Here is a 16,970-nt window from a genome sequence, read left to right as displayed (position 1 = left end):
CCCCAAGGGTGCTCTCAGACATGGTCTGCGGCTCAGTTGGAGCCCTTCTGGTGCTGAAGCAGATGAGGTGAAGACAAGGTCCAGAAGAAGATGGAAGAGGCTTGGGGGAGAGAAAATCTGGGTTTGGATCAGATGCAGATGGCTACTCAGGAATTTAAGGAGCATAAGGAAAAGCAGAGATGCTGAGAGAAGGCTGGCGAGTTTAGGCACTGAAACTCAAGGAGGGAAAGGCCTTTTGTAGGGCATAACCTTATGTCTGCAGGAGACTTCTTCCAGGGCTGGAGAGAGGATGTCAGCTCCCTCCTGCTCCCATGGGCACAGTCACTGTGCTTCAAACCTTTTTGCAGGCAGCTCAGGCTGTGCTGCCCTCAGAGAGCTGCACTGCCTGTTTGCACTGTGTTTGCCCAGCCTCCTGGCACCAACTAAAGTCCAGACTCTGGTCTGTCTCAAAGAATTAGGTGGAAATGCTGCTTAAGCCAGGACTTTGTTCCCACTAGTTGCCAGTTCTGCTTATCTCCAGCACTGTATCTTGGCTGTAGTCTTTGCTTTGATCATTTTTCCTCCTCCTGATTTTAATAAGGACTTAAGCCTGCTAAATTTTCTCTTCAGTTTGGAGGGTAGACTTTATCTAGTTGCAACATCATGAGCAAATAAACTCTCCAGAAGAACTGATAGGAGCCGAATATACATTGTTTAGACACGTCACTGGTCTCTTATAATACCCAAAGCAGGCAGAACCATCTGTGGTGTAACATAACAGAAAGTGGCAGGGGATATTAGAGACATTGAGGCCCCCCGGATCCTAGGATTACTTAACAAACAGGGTTCATGGGAGGAGGTAGTTGAAGTAACCAAAAGCAAATGTTTGGAAATAGGTGGCATGAAAGCACTTTATCGTAAGGAGGTTCATCCTTGAAACACAAATGGAAAATGTGAGAATTATGACTGGGCCATCCTTCACTCTGAAACAGCTGTTTCATCTTTCCAAGCATGATTTCAATCTGCTCTTTTTTTTTTCTCCCTCTTTTTTTTTTTTTTTTTTCTTTTTTTCCACCTGCTTGCACAGGATGAGACAGACCAATGGAAAGCCAGACTTCTCTGGCATCTCTGTAACTGGAGAAGTAAGTAGGATCCATAAAACCCACTTTCCTATGAAAAGGCCCAAGGAGAACAGTGGTTTCACCCATAGAACTGAGAAACCTGTAGGGATGGTCTGGAGAGAAAGCAGGCAAACCCTGCTATCAGAGGAGTGAGGGTTGGTATGGGACATTTCTCTCCCCATCCTATTGAAGCTTATTCAGGGAGAGCCAACAGGGTCCTGGCTGAGTAACATGACACAGGGACGATAGAGACACCTCTCAGATGATCTTCTCGGTTGTTGGAAAAGTGCAGATTGAATAATGGGAAGTTTCTGATAGGCTGTTTTGTCTGGAATTAAGTTGTCTCTTTTTATGAAAGTCTTATGATTTCAATAAATATTTCTGGGTGAAATGAGTCAGAAACTGGAGAGTGCCCAGAAAGTACTTATTCAGCCCTGAGTCAGTCGGAACAACTTCTGCAGAGGGGACCAGCCCATTTTCCTGTGACTTCAGCAACTTCTGAAGTACCTTTAAAGTTGTTTCCGAACAACATAGTTAACACACTTCATTTTGTAAATTGTTTGAAAAAGCACATCAGAGCATTTGGATCCATAAAAACACGTATATGGGATATAATTCTTGAGGTTCATTCTTTGTCATTTACATCCAAATGGAGTCAAAGCTGACCTGACTTTAATAATAATAATAATAATAATAAATATTATCAATTTTGAGGGAAGACAATTTAATTATAGAAAGATTCTAATGGAAACCAGCCTGCTTGAGAACTGAAGGTGTTGTGTGGAGTGTGATAAAAGTGAGACAGTGTGGTTTTGCCTCTGCAAGTTGAGCTTTGCTGGGGACAGGCGTGGACAGACTGGGTTGGTCCAACTGCCTACTTCTGTGGTGGTCCAAAGTGAAGGAAATGTGGATGTCACAGTGAAATCCCAGATCAGCTGCCTCTTCTTGTTAAAGGGTCTTGGCTTTCATTTTAACTCCACTGGTGAACTTAATTAAACTGGGAAGTTAGTTTGCATCCCATCTTAACCTCCAAAATGGATTTATCTACATAGGAAGTTAATCTGGATTTGAGGGGAGTGCAGATCTGGAGCAGAACAGCCACTCTCATTCATATGGGTATCAATCCTCTTCTGAAGTTGTCACACCCAGGAACACCATACCCACATGCATTTTAAAGATAAACCTCTTTTGACAAAGTATCTCATTGGTGCAAATCAGCCAAACTCCATCTGGGTCCACAGAAATAGGAGAAGTAATAATGGTGCCATCTGCCCTAGGGGTCAGATGAGTACTGAAGGGATGGGGATTCTTTCCTTTCTGTTTTGCCTCCAGTCCATGACCCATTTAACTATAATTTCTATTAGTTTCCCTGCATTGCCCAAGATCTAAAAGCCCCAGGTGGAGTCAGGTAAGTGTTTTTATCTTTCTATACCAGTATAACAGCAAAAGGAGGAAACTGTGGAAAGGACAGGAAGGGAAATCAGTTAGGTGATTATCTGAAAACCTATCTCTTCTGTGTCACCAACACAGAGCGTGAGGCAGCAGGTCAGTGATGCAGTAAAAAAATATAAATGTATCTGGAGACTGCGTGATGGGACTGGATCAACTTTGCCTCCTTTACGCTGATGCAGCTGGGACAATATCTAGAACAGCGTTCAAAACTGAGAGAGGTAGATGCCATTGGAAAGCCAGGATCTAGGATGTTCCCCCATTTGGCATCAGGGTGTTATCTCAGTAGTGCTGAGGAGAGTCCTGGGATTTGGGTGTAGTTTCTTCATCCAATTTTGAGAACCTAACAGAGGTACAATGAGAATCTGTGGTTCTGAGTTAAAGTGTAAGGAAAGTGCTTGGCAATAAATGAGGCACGATACTGTGGGACTACCTGTGTCCCATCTGAGCACAGCCACAACCACTTTGATATTGTGACCTTGGACCTAGATTGAGTCAGGTCATAAAAATATTGCGGAAACATTGAACTTGGCCTTGGTTGTTTATCATCAGTGCAGTGTGGAGGAATGAACACAGCACTGTGAGTCAGGCAGGCAGGCTCCCCTGCTAGGGACCTGAGGTTTGAATTGCGACATTCTGCAGGACATTACCTGCCTCCGTTTCCCCATGAGAAGAGTGGTCTCTCTCAGCAGACTTTTCTCTGAAGCACCCCTTGCTCCCCTTTGCCTAGTCATAGGTCCACACAAAGCCTCCCTCACCCCAACCCAGCCCATTTGCCTTCAAGTAGCTGCTCCCTTCATTGTTTTGGCTGGGCAAGGGTTATTTTTCTTCCTAGTAGCTGGTATGGTGCTGTGTTTTGGATTTAGGATGAGAACGATGCTAAACACATACCAATGTGCTAAAACTAATCGGGGACACAGCTGGGGCAGCCGGCCCAGACTGGCCAGAGGGATGTGCTGCACCATATAACACCATGCAGAACAATACAGCTGGGGGTGTTTTCCACCAACCCTGCCATTCGGGTACCTTCCACGATGTACAGTTCTGCTACACCCCAGACGGGCTGCTCTCCAGCCTTCAGGGTCTGAGATCTGATCGGGCAGGGCCTGCTCATACTCACCCGTTATGCCTGCTGCCCACTGCCAACAGAGGATTGATTTAACGTTAGTTAATCTTAAACCATAGCTGAGCCAAGGAAAAAGCTAATCCACTGCAGAGATCAAAGGTTACGCCCCCCCTAGCAACCGCTGAAAAGCTCAGATAGGCTTTTCTCCAGCTGCTGTATTTATAAGATAAAGTGACTGGCAAGTAGTCAAACTCAGCTTCCTTGCCATGTTCTGATGTGGGGTTGCTGAGGCTGAGGAGCAGCAGGTGCTGATCGCTCCCACAACGATGTGCCAGCAGCAGCACCGCACCAAGCAACTCCCTGATTCCCATCCATGAGCTGAGGAAGTTTTTGAGAAAGGGAAGAAAATAGTCCAAATCCTCCTGAATGCTGGTTTTGCCATAAACCAAAATAAAGTCTAAGGACCTTCACAAGAGATCCAGTTTTTATAAATAAAATGGCAAGAGGGACGTCATCAAATCCTAATGGACGTGATCAACAAAATAACAGCTACGTCTCCAGCAGATAACAAACAGGAAACCCAAACTTTCCTAGGTGTTTTTCCTACAGGTTTTTGGAGAATGCACATTCCAAACTACAGTCTGTTTGCAAGCCCTCTCTATTGAGAAGCCTTTGAATAAATTAAACAGGAAATAGTTCATACAGAAGCCCTTGGCCCAGTCCAAGCAGGACAAGAAATAAAACTGCTCTTTACGCCATAACTGGGGAGAAAGGTCCCACCTGGAGCCTCTGGCAGAAAGCACCAGGAGAGACTCGAGCTCAGCCCCTAGGGTTTTGGAATAGGGGAAAGAACGGATCTGAGGCCCGCTACACGCAGAGACTGGCAGCAGATGAAGGGGTTCGAGCTGCTTCAGAAGTGGTTGGTGCTGAAGCACAGCTCCTCCTGGCACCCCAATGCTGGGATGGGTGTTCAAAGGGAAGGTCCCCTCCGCACATCACACAGCTGATGCTGCGTGGTGTACGTGGGTCACATTGATCCCACAGGGGTTCAGATAGGAAACCCCGGTCACCCAGGAATCTTGGAAGTGATCAGAGCTGCCTGCCAGGTTAAACTACAACAGGACTCTAATTTCACATGGCTTTTGGAGTGCCTCTACAGCCCAAACTCTACTCAGAAGGTGCAAACCAGGCTTCGATTTTGAAACCACCCCATCCCTCTGGGTGGATTCAGCCCTCACCCCCCTCCAGTGGCTCTTCACTGCCTGTGTCCCCACTGCAGGCTGTGTCAGCACTGTGGGGCTGCCCATGGCCAGGCAGTGCATGGCCTTGCCGTGACCAGAGGAGCTGTGCCTCTGGCTCATGACAGAGGCAAAAACACCAGTCCATCGATAAGGAAAGGGGCTTCCTCAGCAGCATCCGGACACCCGGAAGCACAGCTGTGCTTGCTAATAAAACCACCTTCTGAAATCCTGAGCTGGTTTGGACACAGCTGGCTTTGTCTCTGTTAAACATTTGCAGAATGTCTAAAGGGCAGGAGCAGAGCACGGGACCCGGTGCGCAGGCGGATGTGGGAAGTCCATGCCCCGATGCCTGCCAGCACAGGGAAAAAACTCCCACATCCGCTCAGCCCATCGCAGGGTCGTGTTGCTGTCGCATACACAAAGAGCTCACCTCTGACTCAGGAAGCCTTTGCATGGGTCCCAAGAGGCTGGGAGAGGATTTGGGTATTGATGTGGGCTGACCCTGTTCGCATGCACCTTCCTGAGGCACCTGCCCTAGCAAGCACCGTGCAGCAGGAGCTGGGGGCACTGCAGACATGTCCCTGTGCTGCTGCTCTCAGAAAATGAACAATTCACTGAGGAGGCATCCTCTGAGCAAGGATTCCACTAAAAGAAAGCACAGAAAGTGGCGTGCTTAATTTGTTACCGCCTAGCTAATTGCCATCAACTCCAGACTATTTCTTAGAGGATGTCAAAGCCAATTTTCTCCACAGCCCCTCATACATTTCCCCAATTAAAAACAAAGAGAACTCTCCCTGCTGACACCAATTTGAAGAGGAAACAGTGAACTTGTCTTAGAGCTAATGATGGACATGACAGTGGATGGCAACTAAAGCATTAGAGGACTGTCCAGCCCTCGTGGGAGAAGGCTCCACCTTCCTTTCCATACCCAGTTCCACACCTTGTTGGAGCAAGATCAGATTCTGAGCTTCTGGCAATCGAGTGCAACCTTGTGAAATTTTGTAATGCACAATCCCCAGCAGCCACCTAACAACCTTTTCCAAGATGAGACCCATAGGAGGACCCGCCAGCCAAAACTGGATGACCATGCCAGACCATGGCATTGGTTTTGGGGCTGATGTTGGCCGGGCTCTTGCCTTCAGCTCAGAGCACGGTTCTTGTGTGCTTGTAGTGAGAGGCGTCTGTGCTGGAAGGACCTCAGCAGTGGCCGTCTCAATATCTGATGGGAATATTTTGCTTCTGGACTGCAATGTTGTGGGATTTTCTACTCCTAAAGCAATAACCACATGCTCTGTCATGGGCTGGACCCACCTCTCCTTCTGGTTCGTGCAGGCATTGTGGCAGAGCTGAGCCCTATCTCACGGGCCTCCTGAAACTGCCTGTGGCTGCTGTGGTGGATGAGTGGGTACCCCACAGCCACGCATCCTCTCGTCATACTGTCCTCATTCCTGTGCAAGGAAACCTTGAGAGTTCAAGCTGTTTTTTCCCCTTCTTCCATTGTCCTCCTAGGCTACACAGGAAACAGGAGTGAAGCTATTTCCTTGCTTCTTTTGACCAGCTGATCCCCCAGCCCTTCCTCCCCACCAGAGAACTTCCCACAGTCCGGAGAGCCTGTATAAACCCAATACAGCCCAGGGTTCACTGGCTGTGCAAACTTAACCTTTTGCCTTTCTCCATCAATCATTCCCCACTTCATGCCCCCGTGAAGGCATCTCTTGCAGGGGTCAGCTTTGGATTTATAAACTACTTGCTGAGCTGAGACGCTGGTGCTGGAAGGAGCAGACCTGGGGAGGCAGGGAAGCTCTCTGCCTTGCTTCTCTTTCTCCCTCCATCCTCAGAGATCAGAGGGTCGAGCAAAATGATCCAGCAACAGCTGAGACAGCTCCTGCCAGAGCCAGAAGTGGCTCCTGCTGCTGCCCTCGGCCTTCTCTGTGGCTCAGCGGTGGCCGTGGTAGTCTGGAAGTGGCTGGGTGAAAGGCAGATCCAGCAGAAAATGGAAGAGGCTCAGAGGACCCGGGAGGAAGGTGTGAAGAAAATGGCAGAGGCTGTCCGGCAGTTCAGGGAGCAGGTAACCCATCCCTGGGGTAGGCTGAGTCCCACCGGTGTGTCTTCTGACGTTGTTCTTCAGCTCCTGCTGCTAGCTTTTGTCACAGAGAGCCCAGGGGAGATGTTCCAGCAGCCTTCACCAAGGGGAAAGGCTGCCTTGGGAGGAAGGGAGATCACTGCTTTTCTCAAGCTGTAAGATGTGGTGGGAGCCTACAGCCAGGGAGATGTGAATTACACACTGGAAGAGGTTATGGGCAACAAAGGTGATGAAGCACTGGATTTTAATCAATTCAGATCTTCTCGATCTTTAGGGATCTATAAATATCTCTCGCCTCTATGTGTAGAAGCAAAAAAGCTTTTTCTCTTCCTACCTCTTAAGTTTATACATCCGTCCACACCCCTCTGTCTTTGGCTCTAAAACCTGCCTTCTAGATAGCTCTTGGAGAGTCTTCAAAGGAAGAATTTTCACCAGGATTCCCAGCAAGTGAGGCCTCCCGGCCCACCAATCTGCCCAGAAGAGACTTGGCCTAACTTAACACTAATGAGGCACAGGGCACTTAACTTCTCCTGTGAGCAACCAGAACACAACACGGGGATGAATGAGGCAGGCACCCAACCAGCATGGATGTGGGTGCAATTCCTGCAGTTCAGCAGCACTCATTTCTAACCCTCCTTTCCCCCCTGCTCCGTTTGCTTCTGCGTTTGTGCTGGTTCAGCCAGATCATGTCTACACAGGTAATGCACTTGGAGACAAATCAAAGCAACCACAGTGATATATATCTTTACAGTCTTTTTTCTTAAAACTTTAAAAATACATATTTATATATATATATACATTAGAAAAATGGTGTCTCTGAGAACTGCCAGTTGTCTTCACCTAAGCAGAGTTCACCCACCTGTGAGTCTTTATTGATTTCTTTAGTTTGCTTGGCCTGAGCTATTAGGTGTTTATTGCCACCCCAGGTTGATGCCAGGGCTGTCAGCATAGTGCCTGTACCCATACCAAGGGATGAAGGGCCAGCCTGAGACTTGTGTGCAAGGACTTTGGTACCTTTAAGGCACAAGTTGGACTCAGTGATCCTTGTGGGTCCTTTCCAACTCAGGGCATTCATCTAACCAGGTTGGTTTGCTCAGATGAGATTAACTCTGAGTCAATGGATAAGTCCCACAGTGTGGGAAGGGAGGCTCAGATGCGATTGTGAGTGTCCCTCACTGTAATGGATGCATGAAGGTCTTCTACACTCAGGTGAAGCAATCATCAGTTCAGAGTCTGAGCCCCCACATTCATGATCTGCCTTTCTGGCAAGTTCTGTTGTTAATGCTGGCAAAATACAAGGGACTTATCTCCTGTGAGACATGGCAGAGACCCCTGCCATGGGTACCTGGAGATGCTGTCCTGCCATTCTTCCTCATCATCATCTTTCAGGTCCCCAGTGCGCAGACAGATACCATCCTGTCCCTACCCCTGCTGGAACTTGCTGGGAGACTACAGGAAGGGTCCTTGTCCCCCAAGACCGTCCTCTACACCTACATAGAGAAGGTGAGTGCTGTGTGCAGCATGAAGGGCTGTTCTGCTTGCTTTGGAGTATGGGCTGGTGACTGAGAAGACTTGTTGGAGCTGCTGATTATAGCAAGTCTTTAATCCAGCAGATATCGGAGGAAAGATATGAAAGGACAGGAATACCTCTTACTCCTGGGTCGTGCTCATAATGAGATAGCCATCTGAGATGGTCTGAGCTAGGATGCTCTGGGAGGGGTTACCACTACTACTTGCTTCGAAGATCCAGATAGTTATTGAATGCAGTTATATCATTAAGATGTTCTTAACTAACACCTCTTCCTCTGTGTGTCTGGCAAAGGCCCTGGAAGTGACCCAGCAGACAAACTGTGTGCGACATTTTATCCCAGAGTCTGAGGAGCAGCTCCAGGAAATACAAGGGCAGAAGGAGAAGGGGCTTCTCTACGGCATCCCTGTCAGCATCAAGGACCACATTGGCCACAAGGTGCTTCCCTTTGCTCCCCTGAAGCATCCCATCATGAGCCAGGCTGGGTGGCGATGTGGGGGGACACAGAGGGTGGGGAAGGGGCCCGATCCCTCCTTTGCTTATACCGCAGGAAGCCTGGCTGGGCCTGGGGCTGTGGCCCCACATCTCATTGCAGCTGCAGCCCTGGCAGTTAGGAGCTGCTGATCCCCTCACATGAGGTGCTTGGATCTGGTGGGTGCTTTCTTTGAACTGAGTTAGGCCAGACAGAGTCACTGAAAGGGCAGATTTCAGTGACTCCACTCGTGCTGGTGGGAGCAGACTCGGCATTGATCTCACAAGCAGTCCTCTTGCCAGAAGATAAATCCTGAGCAAAGGGCCCCAGCTGCACATCTGTTGCAGGGCCTCCATCAATGAAAAACCAAATGATTTCTCCTCTGATACATGGGTGAGCACAAGCTGGGCTATGTGGTATTTTGAGCCATAAGTTGGACTTAGGCTTCAGGGTTTGCTGTATGATTGATAGGAACAGGGCTCAGCTTCCAAAAACTCACTGGCAGCAGGAACCATTAACCTTGAATTCCTGCAGACCTGTAGCTTGTCCGTTGAGCCCTTTAGCAAAACAAGACCCAGGTACCAGAGCTAACTGAAAAAGGACCACAGGTTCCAAAGCAGCCTTAACCCTGTAAGTGCATAGCAGCCCTCTGCTAAGGATGGAAGGAGAGGGAGTGCTTGGCCCTTCATGAAGAGGAATAGATTAGTACTCCCCAAGGGGGACAGCAGATCTTCCTTCCAAAACTGCAGGGGAACCGTGCTGACCCTGTCCACTGTCCCTTCTCCTCTCTGCAGGGGCAACTGTCAACTTGTGGGCTTGTGCAATACCTGGGCACTCCAGAGCAGGAGGACAGCGTCCTAGTCAAGGTTTTGAAGAGACAGGGGGCCATCCCATTCGCTAAGACCAACGTGCCGCAATCCCTCTTCAAGTAACATAAATCATTAGAAATCTCTCCTCTGGCTGTGCTCCTGAAACCAAAACCCATCCTTTAGGTCATGGACAGGCCCCTTCCTGTCTCCTAAGATGTTTCGCAGATGAGTCCCTCTTCCATTAGCTGTCACCCATCTCAGTTGAACTGAAAATGGCTTTTCTGTAAGATGAAGGGGAAAAAAACACCGTGACATAAGAAAAACTAAGTGCACTTGTGCATGGGAAGTGGGGGCTCATAGGAATGAGCCTTGTCCCAAAGGGTATATGGGGTGGAAGGAGGGGTTGGCTATGCTGCATAAGCCCAGTGCAAGAGAGAGATGACAAAGTAAAGGTGCTAGACTCTTCCAGACAGTTTGTTTGCTGGCTTTCTCCTCAGCTATGACTGCAGCAATACCATCTTTGGCCAGACCCTGAACCCCCTCAACCACCAGAAGACCCCCGGAGGCTCTTCAGGAGGGGAAGGAGCTCTGATCGCAGGGGGAGGCTCCATCCTGGGCATCGGCTCGGACGTTGGTGGCAGCATCCGCCTGCCGTCCAGCTTCTGCGGGCTGTGCGGGCTCAAACCCACGGCCAAAAGGCTCAGGTAGGTGCAGAGATCTGCCCTTCCCACTCTGCAAGGAGCCTGCAAACCCACTCTGCTCCTTCCCAAGGCACAACATGTCCCTCTGAGCTCACACCTACCTTGTGCCCTACCCACCGTGTTCAGGGAGGGCTCAACACACGGATGGGTCTGCTGTCTGGTCACACAGGACAGCGTGTCCTTGGTGAGGAAATGGGAATTCAGACCTGCCTGAGAGTCAGTCCCTAAATCTCTGAAAGTAAATAAAGGGAAAACCTAACTTATAAATTAGAGACAGAGAGAAAATTCTTTGGACCATACAGTCAAGTTGCCCTCAAGCTGCAGTTTTGGAGGGACGGATGCTAATTGCCAAATTCAGCAGAAGGATGATGTACACAGCAAGTATTTGAGGGAAAAACAAGACAGTTTCATAAATGCTGGCTTGCTTTGCTCAAAACCTTTCCCAAGAGGCAATATTGCTAGGTTCTGCCTGGAAACAGCAGTGCTTTCACCGTAAAACTGACCTGGAATTTAAAAAAAAAGAGGGGCTAAGGTGGTTCAATAACTCCAAGATGGAACATTTTTGGTTAAACTACAACTAAGAGCTGTCGTGGTTTAGATTTTTTATTTATTTTTAATTTGACAAAAAATTTCTGTTTTACTCAGCTCAGATCAAATACTTTTAATAATTTATTTCTGGTTCAGGTCCTGAATGGAAGATCACAATGCTCTATTCAGATGTATTGAGAATATCTCCCTCTTACTGGAATTACAACATACTTTTTTTTTTTTTTTCTTTTTACGCAGCCTGTCTGGAGTGAATGGCCCAGTCAGTGGGATCCTGTCAGGTATGTGAATTTCAATTTTTTTATTTATTTTTTTTCTGTATGCTGTGACAAGCAGGAAGAGTGGAATGTGGTGGCTTTGTAGGGCAGGATGAGACTCTGGCCTGGGTTCAACAAGCCCCGGTGCAGACTGCCATGGCTCCTGGGGGTCACCTCAGAGAAGTTATATCACCTCTAAGGTTTTAAGTCATCCTCTAGACCTGAGAAAGGCCTGAGGCAGCCAAGACCTGTGTGGAAGCCACCTAAAACACCCCACCTCATTGCTTGATGGTTCCTTGCAGTCACTGTGACCATGTGGAGGGACAAACCAGTGCTTGGCACACTCCTTTGCTTATTATGGACATTTCCTCTTGTCCCATACCAGTTCCCTCTGCGCTGGGGCCGATGGCGAGAGATGTGGACAGCCTGGCCCTCTGCATGAAGGCACTGCTCTGCGAGGAGATGTTCCGGCTGGACCCCACCGTGCCCCCCATCCCCTTCAACGAGGAGGTGAGCCTGGTCCTTAACAGTCCTACATGCCTCAAGGATCCAGTTAGCTTTATAGTACTGGTTTCTAGTAACTGGCTAGATCTCTTTGAGGGCACGATTCATAATTATCAGGGGAAATAAAATGGCGAGCAAAAATAAGCAGTAATTATTTCCATTCTCTCAACTGGAGTGTGGTTTATCTGACTGAAAGACCCCAGCAAAGGGTGGGGAGGAAGGCAATGTCAGACTGGTGTCTCCTTTGCTCCAGGTGTACTCAAGCTCTGCTCCTCTGCGGGTCGGGTACTACGACACCGACGGCTTCTTCCTGCTGCCTCCTTGCATGCGCAGGGCGGTGCGTGAGACCAGGGAGGCTCTGCAGGCAGCAGGGCACACGGTGAGCACCACCACCCCACACTTGTCCCCACAGGGCGACCCCAGCTTTGCCCCTTCCTGCTGTAATCAACCTTCAGAAGCTGAACAGAGCCACCAGGCCCAGCTGTGGGATAAATAACAGAGGCGCTATCTTAAATTACCATGGCACTGAGGGGAGAGTGATTGCCTGGAACAGGGGGGAGGAGGAATGAGGAGGTCTCAGATCTGAGCCAAACAGCTGCCAGGGACAAATAATCATATGGAGAGATGGCTAAAGGGCTGAAATGGGCCCCTCCACCAGTGTGTGGAGCCCAGGGAGGCTTCTGCTCTGCCTGTGAATATATCCCCAGTCAGGCCTTGGAAATTATTCACATCCTCAGGCTGCCAAATGATTTTGTGTTTTGGTGCAGCTGGTGCCCTTTTCTCCACTTCGGATCCAGTATGTCATGAATGAACTGTTTCTGAAGACATTTTTTGCTGATGGAGGCCGTGCTTGGTTGGATGAGTTGTAAGTAGGAGCCCTCTGGCAGGAGTGCTCTAAAACACCCCTATCCCCATGCCCCTGAGCACAACACACAGGCACAGCTCCTCTCACACCCCAAACAGGAGATATTTGGGTTTCTGAGAAAGGGCAAACAGCTCCTCTGGCATGATCCCCTCCTCTTGTCATCTCTCAGCACAGGAAATATTGTAGATCCAAGCTTAAAACCACAGGTGACTTGCTACAAGATCCCAAGGCTGGTGAAGAAGCTGCTGGCTCTGATTCTTAAACCTCTGGTGAGTTCCTGGCCTCCAGCTCAAAGCAGAGAGGTGTCAGCAAGGCCCTGAGATGCTTAGAAGTGTGATGGTGCTGGGAGCCACCTCTAACTGCAAACACGGGGATTTTAGGCCAAGGCACATGCTGTCACTTTGGAAGGTCTTTTGTAGAGCCCTGATGGGGTTTATCCAGTGCAAAGGGAAATGAGAAGAGGACCAGCAAAGAGCTGTAAAGAATAATGCAGAACCCACAGCAAGTGGTTCTTCAGATGCTGTATCTAGTGGTGCCCAGTTTCCTACAGATTTATGCGTTGGGATTAGTACAGCAGGGGAACTCAAGTTTGAAGCTCTATCCCTGCTTTGAGGCCTTCCAAAGAGCACACCTTCACAGTGATTCCTGGTGATTAATAAGAGCTGATCTGCACTGCGGCCCCATTTGTACAATAAACATCCTCTCGTCCTGCATCCTCCGGTTTTCACTGCCCTTCTCTCCAGTTGGGTTGTTCTCAGCTAACAGGATCAAAAATGTAGCAGTGTGTGGGAGGCAACCAAAATGCTTGCAGAAATCTTGTTTCTATGAGACACCGAGGGAAAAAAAAAAAAAAAAAAAAGTTTGATTTATCAGAAATAAGTGTCTTGGTTCAGGTCAGTGCATTCCTCTGTGAGTAGGAAATAGTGAGCTGTAAGGAAAAGGAAAAAAAAAAAAAAAAAAAAAAGGAGAACCAACAACAAGAAGTTGGAAGCCAAGCAAAATGAGAACCATGTGGAGCATTCTTAAGCAATGTTATTGACCCTTAGCGCAGCAGCCCCATAGAGTCAGGGCACGAGCAGAGGTTTCCTGGGATGGCACAAATTACTGCACCCTCACACCATGCCCCTAACGAGAATCATTTGCCTTTCCAGTTTCCCCGCCTGGCTGACTATCTGAATGCCTTGTGTGGAATGAGGTAAGACAGCACTGTCCCAAGGGATGCTCATGGAAATGAACTATGTTTTCTCCTCTAAGTGTCCATAATGGAGTGGGGGGCACCAGGTTCACAACAGGCTTTCTGCAGGAGGTTTCTCTGTCCTGGACAAAGCTTCAGCCTTAGGAACAGGTCTCCCCACTTCCCTAGTGTTACACTGCCCCTAGTGTTACTCTAAAAGGATTAAGGGACTTGGACAAGGTCGTACAGGAAGCTTGTGGCAGAGATAAGCACTCAATCCAGGCTCACAAGAGAAACCTTCTCTCTTCCATTTCCAGACATTTGTTGCTTAACAGCTTGGCTAAATGCCTAAGGAAACTTCAGAGAAATTGAGGAAGATGTATTGTTTCAAATAATTGCTAAAATCACTGAGGCTTATCAACCTGAAGGCTTATTTAAGCAGTTTCCCCTCTTCTTAAGCTTAAAAAAATGTTACTATGATTTCCGCTTGCAGGTCAGTGAATGAATTGTGGAATCAACAGCATCAAATAGAGGTATGTTTTGAGGGCTTTTCTCTCAGGCATCATGCTATGAGTTGAGGCATTATGGTGTCAGTTTGGCAGAGAGGAGGAGGGTCGGTACTTAACAAAGGGGTTATGCAGTGGGGTGCTGGGGAAAAGACAAGGGGAGAGGCACAAAAGAGAGGTAAGAATGGACTAGTTGGGCTTTTTGGTTCAGGACTTCATGGGTTACAATGCTCACGCCCAAATGCCCACATTCATTGGTCCCAGAGCAATAAAGGCTGTCCTGAAAGCAAGTCTGGCTCAAGAGGAACCTTGCCAGTTCCATAATTTGGCCATGTGCTGTGGAGGCAGACACCTGCACATAGTGTGGGTCTCCCTTTGGGGGTATCTGCACTACAGGCTGCAAGAGAAGAGTCCATGACACCAATCTGTCCAGATAGCACTGCAACCCAGCTGGGGTTCCTCCATGGGGCAGACACGCTGTAACCAGCCCTTCCTCTGCCTTGCCTCTGCTCTGGTGCACAGCCATTCCACAGCCTGGTGCATGCCCCAGAGAATCCGAGGTGTTCCAGGTGTGGACATGGCCTCGATGTCATCTCCCCTCTCCTCCCACAGGCATACCGCTCGCAGTTCATCACCCAGTGGAGGGAACTCCAGCTGGACGTCGTGCTGTGCCCTGTCCTAGGGCCTGCCTTCACCGTGGGATTCCCAGGGAAACTCCTCCGTAAGTGAGCCTGGGACCTTCCTGGGAGGGGAGAGGAGCACCGTGGAGCTTCACCACCAAAGCATTTTATGGGCATTAGGAAGGAAAAGCAACAACCATAAAGCTTGGCAGACACCTGGCTGAGGTGGATCTGGTGGCAGTTGTTTCTTGCAGTAGGACTGGGACTCAGGGATGACCAGCCCTGGGCAGTTTTGCCTCACAAAAGCAGCTGGTTCTCAGGGGCTTCAAGGAACATGTCTGAAATTGACTCTGTAGCTGCCTGTGTTGTCTGTTTTGCTTCTCTCAGCTGCTGTCTCCTCCACGATGCTGTACAACGTCTTGAACTTCCCCGCTGGGGTCGTGCCCGTCAGCGTGGTGACAGAAGCTGACGAGGAAGAACTGAAGCATTACCAAGGATGCTACGATGACTCCTGGGACAGGACACTGAAACAGGTACGTGACGTGGAAAGTGGTGGAGCAGACTTCTGGTGGATATTCAGGGTAAGTGTTGCTGAAATCCGTGGTTCCTAAATGTCTGTCAATATGGGCACAGTGCAAAAAAAAGCACTTCTTGAGTTCCACCAGGTAACCCCTCGCTGTGTCCCCTCTGCAGGCTGTGGCAGGAGCCGTGGGGCTGCCCGTGGCCGTGCAGTGCGTGGCCTTGCCGTGGCAGGAGGAGCTGTGCCTGCGCTTCATGAAGGAGGTGGAGACGCTCAGCCGCAGGATGGGAGCAGCGTAGCCTCTCCAGTCCCAGCTCTGCAGGGCCAGAGGCAGCCGAGATGCAAACAGGGCGGCTCTGCATCAGTTTCCCCTTTTGCAATCCGAAGGGCATAGATTCCAGCAAGGAGGGAAGGAGGAAAGAGAACACATTTCCTGCCCTTCTTCCTGCTGACAAGCACAGATCCTGTAAAGGACACAGCAGTTTCCTCAGTTGCCATTAAAAGGACTGCAAATCTGCCTCGCTGTCCTCTGTCTTGGCTGAGACGCTGCTGGATTCACCTCTATAAACAGCTCAGCAGCTGAGGCAGAGACCAAAACATCAGCATAAATCCTCCAGCACTTCATCATACAAACCCTTCACAACACCAAACTCCTTTGTTGAAAGGAAACCCTGCCTTGCCTGCATCACATTCTTCCTTGGAAGAAAAATGAGAATATCTGAAGACTCCAGATGGACAATGCAGCTTCACAAATTATCCTGCCGTCTGTCCCCCACCTCTCCTGCTGCTCATTCTCCTTTCTCCCCGTTTGCCCCAGTAAGCTGATAGGGCTGAAAACAACCAGTTCCTTTTGCTGCATTAGTGACTGTGCAGTGTTCCCCACCAGCACACTCTGCAGCCACACTGGCACTCGTGATGTGATGCAGAGGGTTAGAATGTCTAATGTTGGGTTCAAATGATCGAAAATCTATGAAGTGCACCTCCCTGAAACAATGGGTATGGGTGGGAGCTACCCTCAGCAGTATTTTCTTGCTGGCACTGGATGCAAGCATGGGCTATTCTGCTGAGGCTAACAGCCCTGCTGGGAATACAGCTGTGTCTCTCTACCCCCTCCATCACTATTTCACTTGAAAAAAATAATAAAATACAGGTATTAAGCAAATGTTATTGTAAACTTGAGTAACCCTCCGCTGACAGATGAGATCATATGAGTGCACAGTTATTCCTCAAAATCATGCAGCTCCCCACTGGACATTAAGTGGCATCTAGCACCCATGGCAGTGCTCACACCTCTCTGTCTGTGGGAGATGGCAAGTCACTTGCCTCTCCACAGCACTAAGCTGTTTCCACCAGCAGCTATCAAGCACCACAGGTGTATTTTCAAGCCCAGTGAAGCAGCATTCTTAAGAACCTCTTCTTTAAGGACCTCAGGCTGCTTTTTCTAACAGCAGAGAGCTGATAAGCAGAGACAGATTATGCAGATGGTGAGATCTGGGGCAGAAAGCCTGAGATCCCCAGATGGTGTTTAT

At 48.9% G+C, this 16,970-nt stretch overlaps 1 protein-coding gene across 1 annotated transcript; it reads left to right on the top strand.

Annotated features, from left to right (window-relative positions):
- The first annotated feature begins 6,647 nt into the window (after positions 1-6,647).
- On the top strand, positions 6,648-16,909 carry LOC309881080 (vitamin D3 hydroxylase-associated protein-like). Its single transcript, XM_082766667.1, has 15 exons — positions 6,648-6,924; positions 8,329-8,442; positions 8,762-8,905; positions 9,734-9,867; positions 10,246-10,452; positions 11,236-11,276; positions 11,638-11,762; positions 12,010-12,135; positions 12,524-12,621; positions 12,791-12,890; positions 13,773-13,816; positions 14,289-14,328; positions 14,914-15,022; positions 15,309-15,454; positions 15,615-16,909. The coding sequence occupies exons 1-15, from the start codon at positions 6,715-6,717 to the stop codon at positions 15,738-15,740; spliced, it is 1,764 nt and encodes a 587-aa protein (XP_082622793.1). The 5' UTR covers positions 6,648-6,714; the 3' UTR covers positions 15,741-16,909.
- Positions 16,910-16,970: the final 61 nt, after the last annotated feature.

The sequence above is a fragment of the Aythya marila genome (assembly GCF_965140915.1).
Source record: "Aythya marila genome assembly, chromosome: 8".
NCBI classification, from domain to species: domain Eukaryota; kingdom Metazoa; phylum Chordata; class Aves; order Anseriformes; family Anatidae; genus Aythya; species Aythya marila.
Note: the sequence above shows the minus strand (reverse complement) of the source record. Positions and strands in the feature narration are given on the sequence as shown.

Bases quoted from the DNA above. Each gene is read 5' to 3' on its own strand.
- LOC309881080 (XM_082766667.1), top strand. From the start codon at position 6,715: ATGATCCAGCAACAGCTGAGACAGCTCCTGCCAGAGCCAGAAGTGGCT. The intron at 8,906-9,733 runs GTGCTTCCCTTT...TCCTCTCTGCAG, and splicing joins AGGACCACATTGGCCACAAG to GGGCAACTGTCAACTTGTGG. The intron at 9,868-10,245 runs GTAACATAAATC...CTTTCTCCTCAG, and splicing joins GTGCCGCAATCCCTCTTCAA to CTATGACTGCAGCAATACCA.